General features: G+C 40.3%; 2 protein-coding genes and 1 long non-coding RNA gene across 9 annotated transcripts; 1 reads left to right on the top strand and 2 right to left on the bottom strand.

The window, feature by feature from the left end:
• Positions 1–3,999: 3,999 nt before the first annotated feature.
• On the top strand, positions 4,000–6,680 carry LOC129740343 (glucosidase 2 subunit beta). The gene is made up of 4 exons (XM_055732000.1): positions 4,000–4,776; positions 4,836–4,955; positions 5,053–5,861; positions 5,921–6,680. Exons 1-4 carry the CDS (start codon positions 4,276–4,278, stop codon positions 6,159–6,161), a joined length of 1,671 nt encoding a protein of 556 aa, XP_055587975.1. The 5' UTR covers positions 4,000–4,275; the 3' UTR covers positions 6,162–6,680.
• A 131-nt stretch (positions 6,681–6,811) lies between these two features.
• LOC129740302 (uncharacterized) lies at positions 6,812–15,953 on the bottom strand. Of its 7 annotated transcripts, none has more exons than XM_055731943.1 (8): positions 15,730–15,953; positions 13,389–14,052; positions 11,818–11,988; positions 11,599–11,723; positions 11,216–11,535; positions 11,026–11,149; positions 10,224–10,355; positions 6,812–10,158 (listed from the first exon to the last, which is right to left on the bottom strand). In XM_055731943.1, the coding sequence occupies exons 2-8, from the start codon at positions 13,514–13,516 to the stop codon at positions 8,144–8,146; spliced, it is 3,015 nt and encodes a 1,004-aa protein (XP_055587918.1). In that variant the 5' UTR covers positions 13,517–14,052; positions 15,730–15,953; the 3' UTR covers positions 6,812–8,143. The 7 variants fall into 7 exon arrangements, with proteins under 7 accessions (XP_055587918.1, XP_055587930.1, XP_055587923.1 ...); XM_055731955.1 differs by having other exon boundaries at positions 13,389–13,973; XM_055731948.1 differs by having other exon boundaries at positions 13,389–13,932.
• Positions 15,954–18,964: 3,011 nt separating this feature from the next.
• LOC129748452 (uncharacterized) lies at positions 18,965–19,542 on the bottom strand. Its single transcript, XR_008737740.1, has 2 exons — positions 19,225–19,542; positions 18,965–19,155 (listed from the first exon to the last, which is right to left on the bottom strand). It is a non-coding gene; the product is annotated as an uncharacterized LOC129748452 (long non-coding RNA).
• Positions 19,543–21,823: the final 2,281 nt, after the last annotated feature.

Genomic DNA, 21,823 nt, shown 5'->3' with positions numbered 1-21,823 from the left:
TCCGGACTCCGGGATCACTTAGTGAATCCACATCTTATTGATATCCTTGTGGCCAAGCTTCCTGGTCAGACGCAGATCGAATGGATCCGCTACAGACGTCAGCAAGGTTGTTCTACACTGAAAACCTTTTCCGATTTCATCACCGCCATCGGAGCCGATGCTTTAGAGCTGGAACATATTAACCGGATGCCCGACTACAACAAGGAGAGACCGAAGACAGAAAAGCTGAGTACGGAGAAGAAAGGGAAGGAAAAAAGTACCGAAGGTTTCCTGCTCACCCACATCAATGAGTTCGAAAACAGGCAGAGCCGGTTACCATGTAGCTTCTGTAATCGAACGGATCATCGCACGAGATATTGTGACGATTTTGCGAAGCTTTCCTGGGAAGACCGCGTGGAGAAGGTGGCTAAATTGAAACTTTGTAATCGTTGCCTCAATGAGCACGGTGAGTCAAAGTGTCGTTTTTCTCAAAAATGTAACGTTGGGAGTTGCCAAGAATCACATCACCCACTGTTGCACCCACCGATCAACAGCAAAAGTACGCAACTTATAGTCACAACTGATTGCAACGCTCACAGTGTGCTTCCCCAACCACCGGTGATTTGCCGGATGGTACCTGTCCGAATCATTAACGGAGAGCAGTCTATGTCGATAGACGTAATCGCCTTTTTGGATGAAGGTTCTTCGTACTCTTTGGTCGAGCGTGATATTACAGAACAGATTAAGCTTTGCGGTGAGCCGCAACCACTGCTCGTCAAATGGACGGCCGGTATTTCGCGCCTGGAACGCGACTCGAAGCGAGTGAATCTGTCGATTTCCGCCCTTGATTCACCGGAGCAGTTTTTGTTGAAAGACGTGCACACTGTTGAACATCTGAAACTCCCTGAGCAAAAGTTTATTTTCGCTGATGTCGTCGGAAAGCACCAGCATCTGAAAGGTTTACCTGTTAGTGACTACCGAGACGATTCGCCGAGAATTTTGATTGGACTCAAACATCTTCACGTCTTTGCACCGTTGGAATCTCGCATTGGAGCTCCCGGTGAACCAATTGGAGTTCGCACACTTTTAGGATGGACAGTGTATGGTCCGCAGGAATTTACTTCTTCAGTCGAAATTCTTGATCATCATAACAAAGACCCAGCTGATCACGAACTTTATGATGATTCTCAGAAGCGGATGACAACATTTGAGCGAAAGTCCAATGATCCATATAAGAGGAAATTGGCCGTAGAGTATCCGGATGCGGTAGCGAAAATGGTTGATAATCCTTGCTTCTCCTCTGACCTCGATAGCGCTTATTCGATGGTGAGAGTAGTCGCAATGTGGTTTAGTTCAAACTTCAGCTGGAAACCCAATTCTTCCTCAGTCCCTTGCTTTGAAATGATTATGACGGGACTTTCGATGTCAACCAAGGAGCAGCACAAGGTCGAACAAACAAATCTAGCTCAGTCTTTGCGGAACCAGTACAAACGATCTCAAAAACTAACAAACATCCTGTGGCGATGCTGGGTCAAAAGGCATGTTCCAGTCATCGATCAATCAACGAAGTGGCATGCCGATAGCCACCCGCTTGGTGGCCTGATGAACATCGCCGACGACAACAACAGGAAGGATGGATCTAGAAGTATTGTCAAGCAGATCATTTTGGGGCGAGATGCAGTGGCTCGTAAAGCTGTTTCGTGTTTGGCAAATGAAAGGCAGCCGCGACACCCGGTGAGCAAGCTTGCGGTGCTTGAGATTGGAGGTAAATCCAGTCAGGAACAGGACCCTGGACTAGAGTTACGGTGGGGGCTGTTGGCACCGCTGGCAACCATGGTCAGAGAGGCGACGCTGCTGAGTGACGGATACGGTAGAGCGCTGCCGCGCTTGTCAAATTGACAGATTCGGCGGTTGAGATGAAGACGAAAATTTTCATTAGTTTGAGGAAATCCAACGCCTACAGATCGTTGCCCCTTAGTCTAATCTTTATCAGTGAAAGTTTCTATATTTTCCTCGTGAGTTGAGTGATTGCAAAGGTGAACTAGTACACCTCGTCATTCTTATTCGTAAGTTTCTGAATAATTACTAATATGAACTGATTAAAATAACAATTTAATGTCATGTAGGCAAGCCTAGCAGAAGGCAAACTGCACCAATTGTTCGGGCAGAAAATAAGGGATCAAACCATTTATTGTAAGTTAACAATTAAACCAACTCCCTTCTGTATCTAATAAATTGAACTTATTTTAGTTTGAGCCTAAGGCTAATCATCCAAGCGCTTCAAAAACGGTTTTTATTCCCCGTCCGAACAATGTCCGTGATGAAGTTTTTGAATTGGTCCATTTTCCTTAAAGTGCTTCCAAGGGCAAATTTGTTTATTTTTCCGGTTGCGTTGATAGTTTCGAAATACACACGATATGGCGCTGAGTCCGAAATCTCATATCGAACATTGCTGTATTCCTTTTCTTTCGGGTTCCGCTCCAATTTTTCCACAGGGTTTTCATCTCCATCCAATATGTCGGGTGGGTCTTTTCCGCCGACCATTTCCACTCCTAACCTCACTTTTGGGTTAGCTAGCGTCCTTTCGCAAATTCTTATATTTTCACTCCAAATGAAACTTTTTGTAAAAGTTAAATACAATCAGGCTCTTCGGAGCTGACTCGCACTTTCGAAAATATAAAATACTTCCACTTTTCTCCGATTTTTAGAGGTAAAAACCCGAAAACTCGACGTCTCGCTAAAAAACAGGTCTAGCCCACGCGGCGAAAAACATCGAATGTTTCTTTCTCCTTGCCGTCGTGGATTTTGACAACTGTGCATTTTGATGACATTTTGTGCGATGAAATTTGTACCTAGTAGGACGTGCCAAATCTGGACAACTTCATTCTTAATGATTATTTAATATTCATTGCTGAGTTTAATTTCATAATTTGTGTACATTTTTTTTATCGCTTCATTATTATTTGATACATGTTTAGATCATAGATTATAGAATTTAAGATCAATAACGACTCCTTAAACGGCGAAGCCATTGGAGTACTAACTCAAATGTATTTATTTATGTATCTGTTTGCAATAAATAAACAAATAAATAAATACACTCTTTATTAGCAATACTGAAAATTGAAATTTTTGTTACTATTATTTTATTAAACATTTTACAATTTTCATGGCATTCGTGTTTTAAAGATTTTTAAAAGCCTATTAATATTCTTTTACGTTCGAAAGAAAAAATTTAATTTTCGAAAAATATCCAAACATAACAACTTAAAAGCTTGTTTTCTAAATAAGGATTTATGCGCTTATACGCGTTTGGCTTCAAGGGCCTTATATAAGTTAATAAATCGAATCTAAAAAAATGTGTTTTGAAAGTCAGCATTTTTCAATGGTTGATTTCACTCAAACTTCTTAACTTTGGAATTTCTAAATGCCATAACATAAAAACTAGAGGTGACAGACAATATCTGGCCGAGAATTTTTATTCAGGACTTCAAATTCTTTCAAATAACATTTAAAACATAGGCATTAAAATGTTGCCCTATGTTATCGATGAATCATATTCTTGATTTCATTTGCAAAGACTCAAGACATTTTTTTTACGATCATTTGTTGATGGTTGACCCAAGTCAAAAGGATTTTTTACGGCGGGTTCATAAATTGATTTTTTTGGGTGATGCATCATTCGATCGACTTTTCAGTACCTAGATGTCAAAATGCCTTCCAATGCTTTTGCATACGTTTTTTATTACGAGCGCCAGCATCGATAAAAAAAAATCTCTTCGAGAGAAAAAATCAATTTACCAACACGCCGTTAGTGTCAGCATTTATCAAGAGTATTTCTTTAAGGTTTTATTTTTGACACTTTACCAGCATTATGGCATTCGTGTCAAGCATTAAGAGTATGAAAAATGTTATTAACATGAAAAATTACTAATCCGTTATAAAAAAAAATCGATATACATATTTTAAAGTAAAAAAAAAAACAAATTGCTCACGTATTGACTCGTCCTACCAGAAAAATTTTGTACCGGACCGGCCATTCGCCTTTCATTCGCCATCATCGCACCTTCACAACACCATTCTCCTTCGGTTGTTGGGACGGAGCTTCAAAATCTCTTTTGGCCAGCATAATTCATTCATTCACTATATTCCACCGGATTTCGTAGTATAGTTTCCGTTCCGACAAGGTTGCTGATCGACTGGTTCATCGAGTTTCTGGTAAGTTTTTCTGTTTCTCGGGTCGCCCTTCCCCCACCGTGCCGTGATAGAAGAAAAAGAAGCTCGCCCAGTCAGACGATGTGGTCTCATCGGTTCAGAGAAAGCGGCTGGCTGCTGGCGGTGTTATCGGTCTGCAGCCTGGGTATCGTGGTACTAACCGAGATACCTCGGCCCCGGGGAGTTTCGATATCGCGATCCAGTTTGTATCAAAGCGGCGCTAGCAGTGGCAAGTTTGTCTGTTTGGACGGCAAGAAAACAATCCGATGGGAGCAGGTTAACGACGATTATTGTGATTGTGCTGATGGCAGTGATGAGCCCGGTACTTCGGCTTGTCCGAACGGTGTATTCCACTGCACCAATGCGGGCCACAAACCGATGAATCTGCCCAGCAGCAGAGTCAACGATGGCATCTGCGACTGTTGCGATGCATCCGATGAGTACGCGTCGAGCGCTAGCTGTGCCAACTCTTGCATCGAGTTAGGCAAGGAGGACCGCATGCGGGAAAAGCAACGGGCCGAGATGGCCAAGATGGGAAATCAGCTGCGGGCTGAGATGAGCCAGCGTGGAAAGTCTCTGAAGGTAGAGCGAAAGATATGTTTTAGGACTTTTTGCTGAATATCGTTTGCTCTTGTTTTCAGGATGAACAAAGGATTCGGTTGAGCGATTTGGAGAAAACCAAGGTAGAAGCTGAAGCTCTTCGTCAAGAAAAGGCCACCTTTAAGAATGAAGCCGAGACACTGGAGGCAGCCGCATTGAAGGTAATCTATGAATAAAAGAAAAAAAACTGAATTTAATTGTTGGGGATGTGAATGTGATCGATTTTTCGGTTATTTATACAACTATTTTTTCCAATAGGTTTATCGTGATCGTGAAGAGGAAGCCCGCAAATCTAAACAGGAAGCCGAGGCTCTTTCGAATCGAGAAGAAGCCGAGGAAACATTCCGCAAGTACGATTCCAATCAGAACGGGCTGCTGGATATTGTGGAGCTTCAAACGCGCATCGCTTTGGATCGGAATCGTGACGGCGCTGTCGATGTGGACGAAGCTCGATTCTTCCTGGACGAGCGTGAGCAGGTTGATTTCGAAACATTCGTGACACTGTGCTGGCCCAAAATTAAGCCATTTTTGATGCTTGACTCCGGCCTGTTTAAGCCTCCGAGCGATATCGAAGAGCTTGAAGGTGATAACCTCCAAGATCGTGGGGGCTATGAGACTGAAGAAGCTGAACTACAAAACGAACGAGATAGTGACGGGTATGACCTGGAAGGAAGCGAACCAGATCGTCCCTATCACGATGATGAAGAGGCAGCCGATCACGAAGAGGAAGAGGATGATGAGGGTTTGGATGATTCAGAAACCGGCGAAGGACAAGTCGAGGCCACGGCACAGGAACCGAAACAAGAATATGACCCGGAAACACAACAATTAATTCAAAAAGCAAATGAAGCTAGGAATCAGCACAGCGAAGCCGATCGAAAGGTTCGTGAAATTGATTCAGAAATTCGAAAAATTGAAGATTCGCTGAACAAAGATTATGGACGTGAAGAGGAGTTTGCCCCGTTAAATGGAGAGTGCATAAACTTCGAAGATCGAGAATATGTCTACAAATTGTGCCCATTCGATAAAGCCATACAACAGCCGAAGCATGGTGGTTCAGAAACGAGGTAATTTACGTCGGATAAGTCGACAAAACGTCTATGTTTAATTATTCCTTCGTTTGCAGATTAGGGTCTTGGGAAAAATGGCTCAACGATGACTACACTGCCATGCTATACTCCAACGGGGCCACCTGTTGGAATGGGCCGGCCCGTTCGGCTATCGTGCATCTAGAATGTGGTTTGGACACCAGGATTACTGCGGTATCCGAACCGAACCGGTGCGAGTACGAGTACCGCGTCCAAACACCGGCCGCTTGTGCAATCCGGGATGATGCCGACAGAGATCAACAGCACGACGAGCTGTAAATAATTTGCCAACTAAAGTTCCCAAAATTCATCTCATAGAGTAGATAGCACGCGGCTGCACCACATCCAGGGGATAAAAATCAGTGTGTTCGATGTTTCACGTACGAGAAAATTGATAATCAGTTCTAAGCGACTCACTTTTTTTTCAATATTGTATAAAAACAAGAAAAATTCTTAGTCGGCGCAATAACACAAAAGTTTGGAGAACAAAGGTTAAAGAAAACTCTTAATCTTTTTATGCCAATTTAAAATAGACACTTCATTGGAGGAATTTGATTTTTTTTTGTTTCTGTACCTACTGCCTGATGTTAGGTTTGATCGGGTGGGATTTCAAGTTTGGTCAACCAAAAATCATAAAGTGATTGAATTTAATAACCTTGCGCCAGATTTTCTATAGTGAAAAAGTAAACAAATTTGTTAAAGATCGTTCAGAACAAGACAACATTCCGATTTAATTTAGGATTGGAAAAAAGCACCACAAATCGCCCAAAGTGGGAAAAGAATAAAAAACGAAAATTGAAAAAAAAACGAATGCATTTCAATTCAGCTATCACAACCCTTCTTGATCAAGAATAGTTTTATTTTGTTTCTAAATACGTACTTGATGGATATGATATTATCACAAGATGTTTCAATGGACCGGCGAAAAGCATTGTTCAATTATGAGTTTATTCATCAAGTTTCTTATACTGGATCGTTTACGAAAGAAAGTATCTGTATAATACTTTCAATTGGTGTTATTTTGCTAATTTGGTTTTTGCCTTCAATTGATTCTCCGATGGAATATTTAGGTATTTTATTTTTATGAATTAGGACTACTCACACGATAGTAAGAGGCAGGGGCAGGGGCAATAGTTGTACCTCCTAAAAAATGGAACTTACTTGTTTTTAACAATAAAAATTTACAACAAAATTTGGTTAACAACAAATGATTTCCTATTTTTCACGTCAGCTTTTTTCTAAACTATCGTTCTTGGATTATTATTATTCCAAAATTAATTGTCCAGCTAACAAATGACAACCATTGTTCTGCTCTACTTGCGTGATGAGTACTACTAATTCACATGAAGAATAATTAAATGATAATAGTTCTAGATAGGCTGGTATAAGCGAATTTCTTTTACACGTAATATCAATACCGAAACAATTTCGCTGGAATGTAACTTTTACGGGTTCTTAAAACGTTTCAAATGGAATCCAAAGGGAGAAATCAAAAAGAAGCCAAAACGTGAATTTTCGATGGTTAAGAAAACCATTCGAGTAAAATGCGCAGTCGTCGAAGGTCAATAACAATAAATAAGTGAGCTATCCTAAAACTTTTGCATCGATCAAATCTTTTCAATATTACGCGTGTTAATCCGAGCGCTCGTTTTCTGAAAACGAAACCACCGCGAGATTTGTTTTCTCTAGATTTTATCAAAGATTCTCACTTTCTCATTATAGTGGAGAGTTTAAAACAAAAATATCTAATGGTGCGCGTTTACCGTTTTCTCTTTTGTGACTTCTTGAAATATTAAATCGTTAATAAACACGATTGATAAACAAATATCATTACTTGCTCTTGTCGCTTCTGACTTGTACCAGAAGAAAGAAAAAAAAAATCGATTTGGATTGTGGGACCCAAAAATGGGAAACATCCGAATCGCATTGCAATTCTTAAGTAATACTAACCTTATGTGTACGCCTTAAGCTGCACTCGAAATATATTAAACCATCTGAAGCCTTACCTTAAATAACGTATTTTTAGTACAGTAATATAAATATACTTTGATGTAGTCGATGATTTTTGCGGGGCGTGACTGGGTACGCGGTTGAAAAACAAATACATTCCACTTATAGCGGGTGGAAATACTGGTAAAACTATTCACATTGCACACGACGAAGACGACGGCACGGAAAGAAGAAGGTTTGATCCGGTGGGAGTTTTCCTTTTGTGTGTGTTTTTTTTTTCTTAGAGTGTGCTGAGCTGCCTACAGGTTCGATCAGACTTGGAAGTAATCACTAACGCCACTGGTTTCCAGTTCACACGTCGAGGAAGGAGTTTTGCTGCTGGGAGGACGATCAATGGGCGTTGCCCGATCAGAAGTGAACCCATCGGCAGCCGTCGTTGCACCGGGTGTGGCCGATTCCGATGATTTAGACAGGGAATCGTTGGAAGAGGCACCGGCTGTGGACGGTGTCTGACCAGATTCGTTGTGCAGTCGTTCGTAAGGATTCTCTTTCACATTGAGATATTTAACGGATTCATAGTTAGGATCCGACTCGCTGCCTGTCAGAGATTCATAGTTGGAAGACAGCCGACTATTACTGTTGTTCGTTGCGGTATTGTTGTGTTTAGCGTACCCGATAAGGTTGTCTGGTGAGCTCGTACTCTCGGTGGAAGGCGTCGTTCGCGTTTCCGAAATGCTCGAATAGCCGGGTGACGAGGTGACGTTTGTTGGTTCAGGAATGGTGGAATAATTGGGAGTCGTTGCGTTCCCCACCATTGGGGCGTTCGTTATGCTCGAGTAGATGTCCGATTCCTCACCCGGGTCTACGTTATTGTTGTTTAGGTTTTGTTTTTTTCGTTTAGTTTCTTCCGTAATGCTCGCATAATCATGCATAACTGATGGTTTCTTTTTTTCACTTATCACACTGTAACCTGGATCAAAATCCACTCGTTCTTTGATACTGCTATATCCAGGAGTGCTGTCAGTGTCCGAATCCTTCCCAAAATCTAGTCGATTTTTTACCGTTCTTTTATCTCTTATGCTACTGTATCCGTCATTATCCCTCGCTGGTCGAAGAATTTCATAGTTCGGATCGGAATCGGATTCAGCACGACCTCTATTCAAAGTTTCGTAACCGGGATCGTTGCTGCCTGGTAAACTTTCATAACCAGGTTCACTATCGGCCGATTTTTCCAAACCTTGAAAAATTTCAAGCGAATTCCTGGACACACTCTGAATTCCCTGCGCCACAGCTAAACCGGTGCTTCTTTTTTGTATCTGGGCGTAATCGGCAGATCTGCGCATTTCTTGAGAAGCCTTAACACTGCCATCTCCGGGAATTGTTTCGTATCCTGGATCGTTCTGCTTTCTGATTTGTTTTTTATCTAATGTTTCGTAATCGTTTCCAGAACTTATTACTGGTAGCGGTTTTTTACTTGGTGATCCATGTACTGAACCGCTGCCGTTTAGTTGCGACACTTCCGTTTCTGATACAAACTGTTCACCTTCCGAGGGATGGACTCCTTCTTTGCGTAATGGAACAGGGCTCGAATTTTGTGATGGCGCTTTGGACAGCTTACTCTTTTTCATAACCTTGGCATACATGCCTTCCAAATCTTTGGAAGGGCTCTTTTTAGGCTTTCCAGCAGACCCGTTGGCCAGCTGTTGTTGTTCGTCTGTTTTGGAGATATTCTCGCGCGAGGTTTTGTATTCGATCACCGATGCTGCCGAGTTTCGACCCGATTGAATCGTTTGAACTGATGTATTGGAGCTGATTGACGTTAGATTCGAATTACTGAAAAAGTTGTTACTCGTCTGATGTTTGAGGTTCTTTGGCGTTGGCGGAAGTGGCGAATTAGCCTGGCGTTTTTCAGGCTTTGGAGAGCCTAGGTTGCCTACTGAACTGGTACAGCTTGAATTAGATGCTTGGCGTGAATGCGCATAGGAAGTGTGCGTCTGATGCGCTCTTAGACTGTCGATCGATGGAGGAGGCGGATGATTGGAGGTCGTTTCCTCGGCCAATACCCCACTGGTGCCACTGATGGTGCTCAACCTGTTGTGAGTCGTTGTAGATGAGCTGGAAATGGCGGAAATATTGGCTGGAAGCGGTTGTAGGGCATCCATCGAATCTTCCTGATGACTCATCGCAGGCCGACTCGAGGCCCCGGTATTGATCTCGACCGAAACCGTTACCATGTTAGGTGGTTGAATTTGCGCGTACGTTTCCGAGCCGCTTGTGTACAAATCGCCTTGATTGTTGGGATCATCGATAGCAGCGTACATTTCGTCTGCAATAACATGAAAACACATATGGATCATTCGTTGTAAGCTAGCGTTGTAAACAAATTCTTACCAGAATCATCCGAAACAGTAGCATAGTGAGAATCGCCCAACATTTGACGTCTTTGTGCAGTCGACTGGTTTTGCGACGATTGTGGTAACAGATTGGCTAGCGGTTCGCGAACGCTGATACTGGTGTAACCTTCTGTTTGAGGAAGAGAAAATTTTTGCGTAAATACCATAGTGTACCTAGTTATTGAAAACAGAATTACCAATTGGTTTTCTGTGCTTGTTACAGTATTTGACGGTGTATAGTTTGCACCTGCATTTTGAGCATGTTTTCAATTTAGAACCGTTGACCGAATGACGCACTTTACACCGTCAAGTACGCGGTACATCCTTGATTGCATAGAATTTTGTCTATTCCATATTATATTAGTTACGTTATCTACTTCATGTTTTATAATGAATTTGTTTATTCTCAGTGCCAATATAGTGTCCACCAGTGGCAACCTGAGTTCTGTCAAAACTTTTTTTTAGTCACTTGGGTTCGACCTGATGTCGCATTGAAAACAGCTGGTGGTAAAACGTAAAATTTCGCAAGTGGTGCGATTGAGTAAAGTTAGTAAGGTAGCCATTTTATTATTCCAGATAGATTGACACTGACTACACTCGGTAATGAGTGGAATATACAAATTTACTACTAGCGAGGGCTTGAACATGTTGTACTCATTCATTATAGATCTAATTCGAGATGTGCTTTAACCATTTGGGGCGGATAACTCCAACTTGGTTATTAAATCGATAGCTTGAAATGTTATTAGAAAGCGCAAAACTGCAAACCTGTATGTTTTTATTAAATACGAGACACTTACTTGAGGAGTCCTGCGAGTCTCCGCTGAAGTGCTGCTGTGGTGGCTGCACAATCGGAGGAGTCATGTAGGGGAGGTCCTGGCTAGCCGAAACACGGCCTGCTATCGCCGAGGCTGCGGGAATATCCTAAAAAAACCAACAATAATCTGCTTAGTTAATAATGCTTTGACATCCAGGCTCAATGATCCTTACGACAGAAGAAGCTTCCCGATCATCCAGCAAACTTTGGCTGGAATCACCTCCAGTTCCGGATGTCCCAGCCGCAGTTGGTCCTCCGCGTCTGGAAATGGGACTCAGCAGCTCGTCATCGTCATCGGCAATAGTGGCGACCAGCGCCGAACCGCTGCTACTGCCCGGTTGAACAACCTGCGCATACGGATGCTCGGTTCGGCGCAGTTTGTCGTACGCATGCGGTGGCGATCGAACTCGCGCATACGGCGAACTGATATCATCCGCCTGACTGATGGAACTGTGCTGGGATACACTCGCTTGTTTTTTGAGACTGGATGTAGCTGAAGAAAAGTAAAGTGGGTAAGTTTCAAAACGTAGTTTTTTACAACAAGGTAATAACTCACGACTTCTTCCCTGAGGGAGTTCATGCACCTTATCGCCAACCGTGGCATATAGTTCTGAATTATTATCGCCAACGGTTTCAACGGTAGGAATGTCCGGCAAACTTCGATGCGGAGCATTGGAAGCCCTGTGTAGGAAGATAATATGTGTTTAGGATGGATCTTTTTAGCATAGGGCTTACAAACGACTAGTTTCTACTCAAAACAAGGACAAACAACAACCTTTTGCTGATGCTCTCCGGCTCACTGTAGTCAGTGTGATCTGCAGCGGGACCGGTGCCAGTGCCCAAAGCGGAGCTCGTTCCGCCTGCCCCTGGCGTTGTTCCCTGGCTAGTGAGGGTGTCCTCCGGATTGGTCAGTTTGACCATGCCCTCTAGCCCGAGCAGGTCATTTCTGGTGGTCCGTGCGTGATACAGGTTTATCAAACAACAACGGGAGGCCCATGCAGATTTTGTGTTTGTGGTTTGTGGTAGATGTATTTTTACACGCAATTTATACACAGGTAACAGGTACACACAAATAGTTTTAGTAGTAGATCGTTGACACGCCAAACAATAACAAACATGTGAAGAGACGTTATTACGTGATAAAATGAATTAGTGGGTGAAATGTACAAAATGACTGTGAATCAATCATGAAATTCATAGCATGTCTTTACAAATCGACGTTTCTGTGATCTATAAAGTTATAAGACTTGAAAGATAGTAATAGTTGCGGAGAAAATTTTATTTGACTGTCTTTAATCGCGAATATCACGAAGTCTCACAAGTGGTATAGCGATACATGCTGCAGTAGAAATTTACAGATACATTTAGAGCAGTTTCGTGTATTGAGAGAATATGCTAATTTAAAGTTCAAATAACTCTTAGGCTGATGTCATGCTGAAACAACTAGCAACGCAACGCAACGCAACGTTCCAATAAGATTGCGTTGCATTGCATTGGTATGTCATGCTGGCGCGACCTGTCACTTTGAAATTCCCTACAAATCATCACTTCTCTACATCTGATAATGCTTTGAATCGTCTCCTTTCTTTCCGGAGCCATCAAAAACTCATCAAATCACGACCCGGATTGCAAGAATGCCGAAATTTGAACCGACAAAATTCCTTGTTTTTTTGCCGGAACTAAGAATTCATGAAAATTTTCTCGCCGATTAAGAAAGTTTTTAGTTTATTATCACAAGTTCGGACAGATCTTCGTACTATTGTGCTTAAAACCCGGAATCACTGCTTCAAATCGAGAAAAAACAATGTTCCTATTGGATTTCCTACTAGTCGCGCTACTAAACACATTGGCATCAGATTGGTCGCGCTACACAAAGCGACCAGTATGACAGGTCTGCGCGATTTCCATGGAGATCAAATGAGAGCTGGTTAGTCGTGTGAACGTTGCGTTGTAGGTCGCGTTGCTAGTTGCTTCAGCATGACATCAGCCTTACTGATAGTGGAAATTGTCGATGGAACGATTGCCATTAGCATGCATTATTGCTATTGTAGAATAACTAGTGAATCATCCGTCGAAACTACTAATAGCCTAGGTAAATACAATTTGTAAAGTCATGCATCTATAACAACAATTGGGTGTGTAAAAAAAGATGATTGCACAACACTCAAACGAACAACAACTACTATGGATAACGCAGCTTGAGAAGCGTTTACCTGTATGGTACCGAATTGCCGAGAAAAGCCGGCGAGCTTCGAGAATTAGATCATCGATCGGTACCACTTTCAGGGAAAACACATGTCCTCATCTGCGCATTTTTTGTACTGTAAACGTTTTGTTCAAACTTACTTGATCTCCTGCTTTCGGCAGCACAAACATGATGCCAGGGTCGTTACCAAGGTCACCAGGATCCCGATCGACAACAGCGTCCCGTAAAACCAGAAACCATCTCCGGTGAGATCGGCTAGCTGGTACATTCTGAATGCTTTTAGCTTATTCTCTTACTTGACAGCTATGGACGGTTTGGGATGTGTTACGACTGCACGCAAAGCCAACGACGTTTGATTCACTTTCCATCCAGTTCGAAATGTTCACAACCAGTTGGTGCTTCTGTCGTTGGAAAAGCACCATGTTTTATGAGGCTGACGATCAATTGGTGGTTCAAGCTCACGGGAACAGCGCCTCCAGGAAGAAACATTTGATACGGGGCAGCAAATCACAGCTTGCTTCACTCGGGAGTATCTTTTGTTTTTTTTTTGCCTCACTGTCCGGCACTTGAGGCAGGTTCATATACACACTTCAAAATAGATTCCCTCGTAAGATGATTCATGATTGGCAATTATTGTTATTGATGGCGTTACGTCATTAATATACGGGTGGTTTTCAGTTACATCTGGATTGAGGGAGTTTGGTTGATCAGTAGTTGAACATCAACTACATCGCAAAAATCACATTAGTCTTTAACAATCGCGAAAAATCACAAAAAGACTGCAGTTGAAGGAGCTTTAGGCGACTTCCGTAGACGAAAATAATTGAAACAATAAAAAAAAGGCACTACAGAATGAGCAATCTAGGATGTGGGTTAGTCGAAATGTGTAAACAGCAAACAATAGTAGCTTGGAATAGGCATTCGATCTTCTATTAAGCTTGAAGCCTCTTAGTCGAGTTAAAATGGGATTGATTAACTTTTCCGCTAATACGTTGGACTAACACTAAAAGATCACAGGCACAAAATAAACCTAAACGAACAACACGACGACGGCATCTGTCTACCGAGGCGTTTCGTTCCACTGTTGGTTGAATGTCGCATTTTCTAAAGCGTCCACAACAGTCGCTGGTATTCGGCAAGCGTGCCAGCAGCAGGGTACAAAAAGAGAAAGGCGGCTGCAGCGGCACGCTGTCGTCATCGAGAGTCGTCACTGATCGCCCAGCTCGAAATGATCACGATGGAAACACCTCATCAAAAATCACACCAAAGTTTAGAGAATTTAAATCAAATGGAGCGCCGTAGCTCCGGGACGATGTTGGGTGTTAATATGGTATTTGAGGTTTAAGAAAATTGCGCAGATTCAGGTGCACGTCCATTTAACATCCACATGAACAGTATAATTCGGCTCTGAAACCTCTCCATAAAAGGCGACAACGATAACAAGAGGGTTTACCAATTTAGATTTCCATAGGAAAGCATCATACAAAGTAGTAATAGGGTTATCAACAATTACTGGACACATTTTATGAGATCATTTAATCTAGATGAGCAATTATGATTCTGTAATTTATCATTTGAATAGCTCTCGAAAATAAACAGAAAAAAAATATGTACTATAATTTTAAGATAGAAAAATTATTTATAACAATTGTAGATGCATGTTGTAAATTACCAAGTTTTTTTTAATTATTGAAAAAGACATTAAGGATTTGAACGCTCAATATCCGGATTCGAATGACGATTTTGATTAAGTCCAAATTTGAGAAGTTTTACTTTTCAGCTGGCTTTTTAGTCAAATTTTCAATTAAAGCAAGTTTATAGCTGTTCAAAAATTCAGATTGAAATCGAGATTAAATTTAAAATATTAAAATCCGAACAATATGTTCAAAATGAAGAAAAGTCTGATCCGACAGCAGCCCTATTGCGATTTCCGCGAGCCCCCCGAAAGATGACTAAAGGAGAATGCCCCTGCTGCTGCTGTAGGACGGGGCGGCTTGTGTGAGCGTAAAGTTTTGATTTTGGCTAAGTCGTTTGTTGTTTCCACTTCTTTTCGCTAATACGTGTTCCAACTGGCGGAGTATTGGATAAGTAACTGGAGCTCTGCGACGTCGAGATTTCGCTGCCCTCTCCTATAGCCGTTCCGCGCTGTCTTCACTCCACACCTGTTTAGCTTCACTGTACAACTAAGCCGTCCTCTCCCTAGCTAGCTAGTACCGATATAGAGATGCCATCAGCAAGCAGGCGAACCTAGCGAACATTCATTTTTCTTCGCAAGCTTTCTTTCACACAAATCAAATACCACTCTGCCAGGTTCCAGTCCACTCTCTCCGCAACCTTGTTTTTTTCCTAAGGTTTTCGTAGGTGCTGCTAAAAGCAAAAGCAAAAACAACTTAGCGACGCTTCCAGCACAAGCGAGCTCCGGAATGCAGTCATCCAAAAATTTCCGTGTTTTTTGCCTTCTGATGATGCACTTTTACTTACTCCGCAAGAGGAAGGAACAAGCCCAACAATTCTCTTCGGATTTTACAGGCTTCCCAACTTCTAATACTATCCCCAACAACGCACACGATTCCGAAAACGTCGCGCTAAGTTTTCCCGGTTTTTCGGGATTTATAAAACTAAATTTTTCGCTAATTTTCGCGGTCCATAAAAAAGTATATGCAACGACGACGACGGCGACGACAAAGTGAAACGCAACCCAACGACGACGACGATGAAGGCGTTTTGACGTTTCCAAAATGGCCAGTGGCGTTGACGACGAAGGAGGGGCAAGCGTAATTCAAGTGTTCATTTTCAAGTAAAGTCCGATTTACAGTTCAAGTGAAAATGAACATAACAAATCTTATTTTATCAATAACTCAAAAAAGCGACACAATTAGCATGTGTAAAATGGTGGAATCGATGGGGGGACCTTCTAGAACTGTTTTTGTTTCTCAGCGGAAATTTCATCATGGCGAGGGAATCGAAGTACAAACAGTTCTATCAGGTTTTAAGGAACAAGTACGTCTGGAAATTCATCTTTCAACCATTCCCCCATCGATTTCACAATGTTACAAAACCTAGATTCGTCGAGTTGTTTAAATAGCTAGGCCGGAACAAATTTCAAATCCTTCTTTTGTCACTAGGAATTGGAGAGGAGGGGGAGGGGGGGGGGGGGAGTTTGGGGGGTTAATAAAAAATAATGCAAAAAATAATGAAATAAATTGCACGAAAACTTGTATGCTAAAAAATCGCATACTACATCGTTGCACAAAACCTTAATTTTTATCGAAAAATCTAATCAAATCAAGAATACAAAATGTGACAAAACACCCATCTTCCACAATTTGGTTTTTGCTTTTGTAATCTTATTATTTAAATTTCTTTATTTGAAACGGCTCATACCCTTGAATTTTAAGCAGCCTAACTCATTTTGTATTTATAACAATTTATTGCTTAGGTCTAGCACTTTTTCAAAGAGGAGAAAAAGATAGAAAGCGTAATAGGAAATTAAAAAGAGTTATAGACGAAGATCGATAGCTTTTAGAAAAAGATAAATTTCGAACATGTAGTCCAAATCTAGCACAGCTAAGACATCCCTCACTGGAACGTTGGGTGCATGGTTTCCCTCGGGCCCGAAGGGAGTCTATGAAAGTCGTTCTGGCGACAAGATGGACCTCACACAACCAAACAATATGCTCGATGTCATGGTAACCTTGGCCGCAGCTCTTCTGTAATCTTACACAGAAAATTTTTTCTCAGCTAACATGAAATCGCAAAAGAAATCATCGCCGAACTCGTATATCGATGCAATTGAAATCGGAATCGTAAACATGTACACTTAACATTCGACCATATCGTATATTCGTCGTAAAAGATGTTGAAACCGAATGAAATACGACTTAGTTACGATATGTTGTATGAAGTCGTATTTAGTTCGACCGATGTCAAATGAAATCTTATAACAATCGCATAACATTTCTTAAGACGCATCTTATTCTTATATGAATTACTCTCGTATCGAAATCGTAAATGGCTTCAGATAAATTCGTAAAGAATACCACGTAAGCATCGTCTTTCGTATCACTTTGTACACACACTACGAAAAAAATCTGTAAAATCGCATCACATGTGATGTAAATAAAAAGAAGCATCATATATGACGGAATTTTCAGTGCTAGTTAAACTATAGTTTAATGGCATTATGGTGAACTTTTTACGACGAAAATTCTTGATAGAAGAATTAAAGATTGAAATTAAATGACGGATAGATAAAGCAGATGCTTAGTAGGAAGAATATTATAGAAGTTGAAAATGAGCCAAGAGCATATTTTATGGAAAGCTTCAAAGGTGCGTACTAGACCCTTGTTCCCGCATCAATAGGCGCAATTGCAGTTCAAGCGATGTGTTATAATAGCACTAAATTTTACTTCGGAAGTCCGGACTTCCGACTTCCGACAAGGAAAAGTGAAGTACTAGATTGTCGGAAGTCTGTGTTTTGTTGCCAGTTCACCAGCGACGTTTCTAAAAATTTTATTAAAATTCACAATATTGGTTTTTTCGGATTCCGTTTTTATCGGCAGCGCTACTCATTGTTTTCACGCAAGTACCGTAAACGTCCCTACTTTTGCCAACTATTTTATTTTTGAACTGTGTTTTGAAATATTTACCCTTTATTTAAACCCCCCAAAGCCAAATGCTTTTATTCTTTTTAACGAATAGTCACCGTTGATTATTATTACATGATAGGTTTAATGGCATTGCGGTGAACTTTTTACGACGAAAATTCAAGAATCAAGAATTTTCATCGTAAAAAGTTCACCGCAATTCCATTAAACTAACATATAATAATAATCAACGGTGACTATTCGTTAAAAAGGACAAGTCCTAATTGAAGAATTGTCCACTTTTTGTACGAGAAAACCAAGAAATGTGCATTATATTCACTTATTGTTCGTTGGTTATCAAGAACTTTAATTTTTTTCACTAAATTTCAGATATTTTCGAGTTTCGCGTTTTCAGAAAAGTCTGGAAGATTTTGAAAAAATGTCTGGAGATGTCAAACTGGATGTCAAACTTTATAGGTGATGATCCTTTTCTATTTGGTCGCAAAATCGCCAAAGTGGGTCATATCGAATTTCGAAAACCGATGTAGATTGACCCAAAAAACAGACCTGTGCAAAATTTCAGCTGAGTAAGGGGTGCCTTAAAGCGCTCAAAGTTTTTACCCTCAAAAATCAACAAAGGGCATCACCAAATCGAAATTTTAATTTCGATGGCAAATGACTTAAAAATGCACACAACGTCGAAATCTGGTGTTATCTCTAATTTCTTTTTTACAAAAATAGGCTTGAAAATTAAAAAAAAAAAACCAAAAATTGCCGGTTTTCCGATGTCTCAGAAAGTCGATTATTGGCTTAAAATTTTGGCCAATGATGGAACATTGTCAATCTGTTTTATAAAATACACAAATAAAAATTTAAATCCTCCAGTGAACATACACACAAAATTTTCGAGGCCAGAAATTAGCAAAATTTTGCTCAAATTTGACCAGCTAGAAACTTAGCAATCATTTTAGCAAATTTTTTTAACTCGAATTTTAGCAAACGAGAGAAAAATTTAGCCGCCGCAATTTTTGCTCACTTTTTTAGCAAAAACCGGTAGAAAAGATCCTATTGGATTTGAAATTTCCATTTTTCCAGGAAATTCAGGGGAAATATCTGTTTATAAAATAGAATACTTTTTCACTTAATTTATTTGACACCTTTTTTTTAATTTCAATTAACACTTTCTTTACTAAAAAACAAAACCGCACTTGGCCGTGGTAGCTGACCATCCGCCAAGCGGAAAACCGATGCGTCCAGATTGGCTTCCTTCTTGTCGATCATCCTGATGGCAATGCTGTCTGTTATCGCCGGCAGCAGCAACCTGTAGAAAGAAAACAAAGAATTTTTCAAATTTTAAACCGGACTTTCCATTGGCCCAATCTTCTCTTACCTGTCCGCTCCCGATGTGAATTTATCCACCATTTCCGCATCCAATTGTCCATCACATGCAGCAATGTTGACCGGGCTTCCATTCCGTCGTTATTGTCAGCCCAGTCTCCACAGGTTCCGCCAGCATCTAATTTACTCAACCGCACTGATTCGCGTCGAACTTTTTTTTCTCGAAAACGGCGGCTGCTTTTCGAACGAAGCGGCTAACTAGGCTGCGTTTTTACCAAAATCAAGCAAAATAACAATTTTGCTATCGCGTAAGTAAAACAACCCTTATTGCTAATCGAAAGTAACCCAATATTTTTGCTAAGTGGAGCCTCGAAAATTTTGTGTGTATAGCCATTTCAAGATGCTTTTTATAAGTCTAGTCACATCCACAATTTGGAATGTTTGCATTCAAAATAATTTTCACTTAAAAAATAAGTGACATCTGTAGTAAATTCTCGCCATACGTAATTTCATTTGAATTTTAAGTGATGGGTCAAGTGAATTCACTTAAGTGACCGGTCAAGTGAATTACACTATGACGTTCGAGTGAAATTTATCTGAATTTCTAAGTAAGTTTCTAGTTGATTATCTCTTGCGTTTTTAAATAAAAGAACTTTTATAGAACACCACTTCGATTTCAAATGCTTACATTACGCTTTCGCCATACATTTATTGATTGGAAAATTCCATCGTTATCCCAAGGCAGATCGGTTACTGCGGATAGTGCGACTTCTAAATCTTCCCTGCTGCAAACCAGAAAATCTGTCCGGTTCAACCCACAAACTGAAACATGATAACACCTTTAAATAACTTTTTCTTACGTCACGTTTAACACAAACTTTCGCCTAAATCGCCTGGTAAAGAATTGGGAAAATCCAAATCCAGCATAAGCTTTAAACGCTGCTCTTTAGAATTTGCCATTTTGAACTCTGAAAATAAAAACAATTACAACCCGACATTCACTTGAAATTCAAGTGATGGGGAAGTGAATATTTTTTCTCACTTTAAATTCAAGTGACGCCTGAAGTGAATGTGGATGAATTCACTTGAAATTTAAGTGACTGCCAAGTGAAATGTATATGTCGCACTTGAATGGAAGAAAATCACTGGATTCTTGTTTTTAAGTGAAAAATCATGTGTATTTTAAGAGTGAATTTGGGTTCAGTGTGGTGTAATAAATGGCATGAAAACAGATATTTTTCGAGGCAAATCAAAAACACACCAAAAAAAACTACTGACAGAAAATGTAATTCAGCATAACAAATTTTAACTCGTCGCCTTCGGATTGGTACAACAAGACTTATACCCAGTTCTGTGGCGTCTAGGTCACAGTTCAACATATTTTAGTAGACTAAGTAAGACTATGTAAGTAAGCGAAGGATATGAAAACTCTCATATCAAACACGGAATTCAAGGAAATTTAACTGAAATACTTCAATACAACAAAAACAGTGAATCAGCTGTTCTAGAATATATGAGGGAATGTGACATGAGTATCTAAAACACTTAATGAAAATGAACATGCCAAGTCACGAATGACACGAAAGTGCTGAGGTGTCTATGATATAAAAAAAAATCTACAATGAAGGGGAAATTATCGAAAAACCTCATCCAATGTTCAATCGATAAGTGTTAGTAGAAGTTGTTAACCGTGGTTCAAAATCAAATAATCGTAAATCTAAATCTTTATTCATCCCCAGCTCTTGAGAAGTGGGAAGTTTTTAAAGAGAAAAGTTAAAATTAAACGGATAACTCGGGTGTTTAAACTTGACTAGATGGTTGATTAAGCATTTTTTTTTTGAGATTATGGTCTGTATTACAAGAAAACCATTGCCAACGATCTTCACCTTATATCAGGAAAAATTGAAGTTTCATACACAGTTTCAGTAGAGTAGACGGGAAATTTATTAAAGAAGAATTTATTTACCATTTATATTTATTTTCCATTAATGGGTATAATTTTAATATACTTGTTACATCATAGTCTCGTTTTAAATGAAGTACAAATTTCATCAAGGTAGGGTATTGCTTGAGAGTTAAAAAAACCATCTCAAATCAAAGTTCTATCTAATTATTACGAGTTGACAAATATTGACACATTTGACAGAGTAGAATAACAACAATCTCAAACACGTTCTGATAAAGCGGTATGCTGAAAAAATGCATGAAGTCATACTTCTTCACCTGCTTCCATCATTGTAGATTACCTATTTAAATTTTGACAGATCTCTGGAGCCACTTTTCTGGAAAACTATTTGAACTTATACCGAATCGACATCTAACTTCAACTACTCAAGTATCAGTCTTCCGATACAAATTCACTGTTCAAAAACATATAAAACGAAAAAAAGCCTTGGATAAATGCAGGGCCCAATCAGTAGATGGGAAAATAAGAAGATGCACTAACTAATATAGTTCGCCGTATCTTATCAGTCAAAACAGCGGCGGCAAGTTCCTCACTGCCTGTACATACCTAAAACGCTTGTATTACAAAAGCGTTGGGTACATTTGGCGAATTATATTGGGCGTTCGAACTTGCCAAGCTTGGCTCTGATAAGAAAAGTAAGGATGGGGTAGTGTTTTCTGGATGGTGTTGCAGTTATCTAAGAAAT

This window comes from Uranotaenia lowii, chromosome 1 (genome assembly GCF_029784155.1).
Source record: "Uranotaenia lowii strain MFRU-FL chromosome 1, ASM2978415v1, whole genome shotgun sequence".
NCBI lineage: Eukaryota > Metazoa > Arthropoda > Insecta > Diptera > Culicidae > Uranotaenia > Uranotaenia lowii.
Note: the sequence above shows the minus strand (reverse complement) of the source record. Positions and strands in the feature narration are given on the sequence as shown.